Below are 6,440 nucleotides of genomic sequence, written 5' to 3' on the forward strand. Positions count from 1 at the left end.
CCCCCCCTGTCCCCCTGGAGCCACCGTGCCCCCCCCCGGAGGTGGCACCGTGGGCGTTCCCGGTCCGTTAATGATTCCCAGGATGACGTGGGGACTAAAGGGCTTTTCCAAGGGTCACTCTGCAAGTGGGGCCACCCTCGCCCGGCCTCGCCCAGCCCCGTCACCGCCAAGATGGTGTCCCTGAGCGACTTCCAGCGTAAGCGGGCACGGGGTGGTCGTGTCCCAGCTGGAATTCCTGTCCCGGCTGGAATTCGGGATCCGGGATCTCCGTGGGGACCTTTGGCAGATCCCGGTCCTGGCTGGGATCCCCCCTGGATGGGGTGGCTGGGGCAGGGAGGGGTGAGATGGAGAAGGGGATGGGCTAAGGGTGGGGAGATTCTCCAGGATCATCCAGGGATCATCTCCAGCTTTTCCTGGAGGGAAAGGGGAAAGGGAAAGGCTCGGGGAAAGGCTGGGCAGGGATTTCCCATGGAGCTTTCCTTTGTGGTCCCTGATTTATCTGGTGCCCTTGGGGGTTTCTGGAGCACCAACAGCCTCCTCCAAGCCTGGCCTGGGTGCAGAGGCTGCTCCTGAGATTTGGGGGAAAAGCCCAAAGGGTATTTTTGGGAAGAAGCAGGACAGGGAGGCGCAGGGACCGCAGGTGTGGAGCCTTTGCCTCTGCTCGCCCGTTTTCCACAGGGATCGGAGTGGGCCTGGTCGGCTTCGGCCTCTTCTTCCTCCTCTTTGGGATCCTCCTGTACTTCGACTCAGTGCTCCTGGCTTTTGGGAACGTGAGTACGGCCGGCCTGGGGGTCCCCACAGCGGGATCAAGGAGCAGCCCTGACCCTCTCCCCTCCCTCCTCCCAGCTCCTCTTCCTCTCTGGCTTGGTCTTCATCATCGGCTTCCGGAGGACCTTCACCTTCTTCTTCCAGCGGCCCAAGCTGAAGGGCACCAGCTTCTTCTTCGGGGGGCTCATCGTGGTCCTCATGCGGTGGCCCATCCTGGGCATGCTGCTGGAGGCCTATGGCTTCATCTCCCTCTTCAGGTGTGGGATGGGATCCTGGGATGGGATCCTTGGGATGGGATCCTTGGGATGGGATCCTGGGATGGGATCCTTGGGATGGGATCCTGAGCATGGGATCCCTCAGATGAGATCCTTGGGATGGGATCCCTGGTATGGGATCCTGAGGAATGAGATCACTGGGATGGGATCCTGGGCATGGGATCCTTGGCATGGGATCCCTGGGATGGGATCCTCAGAATGGGATTCTGGGTATGGGATCCTGGGCATGGGATCCCTGGAATCCTGGGGATGAGATCACTGGGATGGGATCCTCAGGATGAGATCCTTGGGATGGGATCCCTGAGATGATCCCTTGGATGAGATCCCTGGGATGGGATCCTGGGCATGGGATCCCTGGGATGTGATCCTAGGGATGAGATTACTGGGATCCTCAGGATGAGATCCTTGGGATGGGATCCCTGGGATGATCCCTTGGGATGAGATCCCTGGGATGGCATCCTTGGGATGGAATCCTCATGATGGGATCTTTGGGATGGGATCCTCAGGATGAGATCCCTAGGATGGGATCCCTGGGATGATCCCTCAGGATGGGATCATGGGGACGAGAATCTTGGGATGAAATCCCTGGGGTGGGATCCTCATGATGGCATCCTTGGGATGGAGCCTGGGCTTGGGGGATGCTGCCCAGAGCTCAGCAAGGCCTTTTGTGTCCACACAGGAGCTTCTTCCCAGTGGCTTTTGGGTTTTTGGGCTCGCTGGCAAACATCCCCCTGCTGAGCCAGGTGAGAGGGGGCTGGGGACCCCTGGGGGTGGGCAGTGCCCAGCTGGGATCCGTCCCCACGGATGGGATTGCACAGGAAATGTCACCGTGGTGTCCCCAGAGCTGACCAGGTGGATTTTCCCGCCAATCCTGGTCTGTCCCTGTTGCAGCTCCTGCAGAAAATGGGGGACAGCTGCTCCATGGTGTGCTCTGAGCAGTTCTGGGCCGAGTGGCTGCGATGGGACAGGGTGAGACAGCAGCAGGTCTGGCTGTGCCCAAGAGCTGGTGACTCTTCTGTCCCCAAAACCCTCAGTGCTGGCCAGAGCCACCCCTGAGCAGGGACAGTGTCCCCTCACTGTCCCACGGGGCTCCTGAGCCAGGCTCCGGGGTCCAAGGGCTGTACCAGGCTGGATTCTGGAATTCTTGCTGTTATTTAATTCTTTCCTGTGAAAGATTTAATTTAATAAAAAAAGTATCTCACAGTGAGCTCAGACTGCTCCTTTCCGTTGGCTCAGCTTTTGAGGGATCCCAGAATCGTGGAATGATTTGGGGTTTTAGGGATCTTCACTCCCATCCCATCCCATCCCATCCCATCCCATCCCATCCCATCCCATCCCATCCCATCCCATCCCATCCCACTCCCTGTCATGGCAGGGACCCCTCCCACTGTCCCAGGTGCTCCAGCCTGGCCTTGGGCACTGCCAGGGACCCAGGGGCAGCTGGAACTTCTCTGAGAAATCCATCCCAGGGCCTCCCCACCCTCACAGGGAGGAATTCCTTCCCCCCCTTCCCTTCTTCCCACCCCATCCCCATCCCCATCTCTCCAACCCATCCCCACCCTGCCTGTGACCCCCAAAACCTGACCCCGTTTTGGGGGCGTCCTCATCGCCCAGAGCTTTTCCAGGCTGGGAAGGGCTGGGAGCTCCCTGCCCAGAGCTCCTCTCCGGAAGGATTTTCCCAGGAATGTTTTCCCCCTCCAGCTCTGTAAATCCTCTCTCTGGCAGGGTTTTGGTTTCAAGCACCAGCTCCGGGTTTGCCCTGACATCAATCCCTGAATTCCCCCCATGCTGGTGCCGTCCACAGCCTCCCCTAAGCCCTTCCCAAAAGTTGTTTTTACCCTGGAGCTTTTTGGTCACCCGGAATGAGGATCCTCATGAGCCTCGTGTGCTTTCACCAGCAGCAAAATCCTGGATTAGAAAAGTGTGGAAAACGCGAGGGAAGAGCAGAAATTCACCTCCTTTTTTTCTGTGCTGCTGCAAAACAAAAAAAAAAAATCCCTCAGGAAATCAAAGCTGTTTGGCCAAACTTCCCAATGATTTTGTTTGGAGTGGAAAGAGCTAAAAAATTTGGATTTTATTTTAAGGAAAGCGCCCACACAGCCTGGCAGGAGAGAAGAAGGAATTTATCCATGGGGAAGGCGATTGTTCCTCTCTGGGAAATGTTTTCCTTCCATTCTCCCTGAAAAACAGGCAGGAAAATAACTGGAGAGTTCCCTGCTATTTCCAGAGGAGCTGCTCCTGATGGGATCCATAATTGGGTAAAACCCCGGGATTTTGGAGCAGGGTTCCCCACACGGATCCAGCGAGGGATTCCTGCCTTTCCCTGAAGCCCTGGAACCTCCTGTGCTTGAAAATTCCACCTAAGGGATGTTTTGGGGCTGCATGGGAAGAGTTCATGATCTTCCCTGTGGCTCTGAAGGGCTGGGAGCGAACCCAGCAGTGTCCCAGACCTGCCTGATGTCCCTGTCCCCTTCCCTCCCGTGTCCCTGTCCCTCTGACACCCCCAAAACCACTTTTCCAGGTTTTTTAAGCCTTTTCCATCACAGCAGAGGGGACTGGGAAATCACTTGGGGGGCCTGCTGGGACAAAGCCTTGGCCAGAATACCCCAAATCCTCAGGGGTCCCACAGATGTGGCCATGCCCAGAACACCCCAAATCCTCCAGGATCCCACAGATGTGGCCATGCCCAGAACACCCCAAATCCTCAGGGGTCTCACAGATGTGGCTGTCCTGGACCAGAAGAGGCTGGAAATTCAGATCCCCACAAACAGGGACCCCTTTTCCTTTGAAGCCCCAAATCCTCAGGCATCCCACAGATGTGGCCATGCCCAGAACACCCCAAATCCTCAGGCATCCCACAGATGTGGCCATGCCCAGAACACCCCCAATCCTCAGGGATCCCACAGATGTGGCTGCCTTGGACCAGAAGGGGCTGGAAACTCAGATCCCCACAAATGGGGACCCCTTTTCCTTTTGAAGTGCTGCTGCACCCGCGGCTTTTCCTGTGGGGAACGGAGCTTGGCAGAGCCCGTGGGATGCCCGGGCGGGGATTTACAGCCGTGGGCTCCCTGCCAGACCCTCTCAGCTCCTGACCCCGCTCCCTCCCCGCAACCTGCGCCGGCCACGAGGCTCCCCGGAGTGACGCAGGGACACGGGTCCTGCGTGGGAAAAGACGTCAGGGATGGGGGCAGAGCCCCGTGGGGCTGAGCCCTGGGGCCTGCCGGGGTCAGCAGTGCCCTGGCAGCCAAAATCCCGCAGGGAATGAGGCGGTAAAGGTCCAGTTTTGGGGGAAAGTTGTTTGGAGTTTGTGGGGTGACAGCAGGGCGCTGAGCAAATCCCATAAACAGGAGGGTGATTGTGGGGCTGGGCTGGGGGGAAATGTGCCCTCGGGGTTCTTGCAAGAACAAACCCCATAAACAGGAAGGGGATCGTGGGGCTGGGCTGGGGATGGGGGGGAATGTGTCCTTAGGGTTAATCCAAGAACATTTTTATTGCCTTTGGGGTAATTTCCCACCGAGATTCCCGAGGTCAGGAGACCCTGGGAGCCGCGGGGCTGATGCAGCACCCCCCACCCTGGGCTGGGCATTGCCAGGGGGGCACAGCAGCCTGGAGGGGGGCCAGGGGTGCAGCTGGAAGCTCCTGAGGGTTTTGAGCATCACCTCCCATCCCAAACACCAGGATCTGACCCTGTAAGGAGCAGCTGGGATGAGTTTGGCTGCTCTCTGCTCGGAGCTCCAGGCCTGGTTTAACAGGGCTGGGGCTGGGGGGGTTCCCCAGAGCATCCCCCAAAGGGCAGAAGGGGCTGGGGGGGTCCTCACTCGGTGTCTCCATGGCCAACAGGGCTGAGTGTCCTTTGCCATTCCCATTCCCTTGGGGGAAATCCCAGCTGCAGCTGGAGTTTGGGGACATCTCCTTGGCCAGGATGTCACCCAGACCTGTGTCACCATCCAGCGCCCCCCATCAGCTGTCCCAGGTGGCACCAGCAGGGATTTGTGCCCTTCACATGCTGCGCTGGAGAGTGGAGTAATTCGGGGGCAATTAACCCCATGGAACGTGGGGTGCATCTCTCAGATATCCACAGCTCCCCTTGGCACGTTCCTACCGGGCACAGGGGGCATCCTGGCCCTGCCACCCTCCATGGGGACTGTCCCAACCACCTGCCCGGTGTTCTCCACGCTATTCCCACCCTGCTCGGCGCCATCCATGGCATTCCCAATCTGCCCAGTTTGATCCATGGCATTCCCAGCCTGCCCAGTGCCATCCATGCCATTCCCAGTTTGCCCAGTTCTATCCGTGCCATTCCCAGTGCTCTCCATGCCATTCCCAGCCTGTCCAATGCCCTCCATGCCATTCCCAGTTTGCCCAGTTTATCCATGCCATTCCCAGTGCTCTCCATTCCATTCCCAGTCTGCCCAGTTCTATCCATGCCATTCCCACCCTGCCCGGTGTTCTCCATGGCATTCCCAGTTTGCCCAGTTTATCCATGCCATTCCCAGTGCTCTCCATTCCATTCCCAGTCTGCCCAGTTCTATCCATGCCATTTCCACCCTGCCCGGTGTTCTCCATGGCATTCCCAGTTTGCCCAGTTCTATTCATGCCATTCCCAGTCTGTCCAGTGCCCTCCATGCCATTCCCAGTCTGCCCAGTTTGATCCATGCCATTCCCAGTCTGCCCAGTGCCCTCCATGCCATTCCCAGCCTGCCCAGTGCCATCCATGCCATTCCCAGTTTGCCCAGTTCTATTAATGCCATTCCCAGTCTGCCCAGTGCCATCCATGCCATTCCCAGTTTGCCCAGTTCTATCCATGCCATTCCCAGTTTGCCCAGTTTGATCCGTGCCATTCCCGGTGCCCTCCACGCCATTCCCAGCCCTGCCCCTGCCAGGGGAGGAGAATCCCGCAGGGATGGAGGATCCCGGGCTATAAAAGTTTCCTCCCCTGCGGGAAGGGACGGGACGGAGCCGGCGGCAGGGAGGGGACAGCGGGGGACACGATGGCGGTGGCACCCAGCAGGAGGCTGCGGCGCTGCCTGCTGCTCCTGGCCGTCACCTGGGGCGCCACTTTTGTCCCCTCGCCAGCCCAGGCTTTGCAGAGGTAGCCGGAGCTCCTGTGACCCTCACGGGGCTGTCCTCGCTTTTATTCCCGGGGTCCGCTGAGGAGGGTGAGGGGCTTTGCTGCTTCATCCCCGTCCTCCTCTTCTGCTCTTCTTCCCTCCTCTTCCTCGAGCACCGGTGGGACTCCACGAGCGCGGGGGTCCTTCCTAACTTAAACAATTTAGGAGCACCCCGAATCCTAAAATAACCGAGTTTGGGGCCGGGCTGGGGGTCTGGGGGTGTCCCCAACCCACCTGGGGTTCCCCACCCTGCCGTGGGAGCGGGACGCACCGGGGGAGCGGCGGG

The 6,440-nt window shown here is 59.0% G+C and overlaps 3 protein-coding genes across 3 annotated transcripts in view; all 3 read left to right on the forward strand.

The window, feature by feature from the left end:
• The window catches only part of PLEKHA6 (pleckstrin homology domain containing A6), a 64,589-nt gene extending 64,503 nt beyond the window's left edge, over nucleotides 1-86 (forward strand). The window contains exon 23 of the mRNA XM_031065108.1: nucleotides 82-86. Coding sequence (XP_030920968.1) covers nucleotides 82-86 — 5 coding nt within the window. The remainder of the gene's footprint in view (nucleotides 1-81) is intronic.
• An 85-nt stretch (nucleotides 87-171) lies between these two features.
• GOLT1A (golgi transport 1A) lies at nucleotides 172-2,819 on the forward strand. Its single transcript, XM_005430783.1, has 6 exons — nucleotides 172-196; nucleotides 679-770; nucleotides 847-1,025; nucleotides 1,723-1,786; nucleotides 1,935-2,012; nucleotides 2,769-2,819. The coding sequence occupies exons 1-6, from the start codon at nucleotides 172-174 to the stop codon at nucleotides 2,817-2,819; spliced, it is 489 nt and encodes a 162-aa protein (XP_005430840.1).
• Nucleotides 2,820-6,034: 3,215 nt separating this feature from the next.
• Nucleotides 6,035-6,440, forward strand: part of REN (renin) — a 6,081-nt gene continuing 5,675 nt past the window's right edge. The window contains exon 1 of the mRNA XM_031065109.1: nucleotides 6,035-6,135. Within this exon, the coding sequence (XP_030920969.1) occupies nucleotides 6,035-6,135 (101 nt within the window). The remainder of the gene's footprint in view (nucleotides 6,136-6,440) is intronic.

The sequence above is a fragment of the Geospiza fortis genome, unplaced genomic scaffold (genome assembly GCF_000277835.1).
Source record: "Geospiza fortis unplaced genomic scaffold, GeoFor_1.0 scaffold71, whole genome shotgun sequence".
NCBI classification, from domain to species: domain Eukaryota; kingdom Metazoa; phylum Chordata; class Aves; order Passeriformes; family Thraupidae; genus Geospiza; species Geospiza fortis.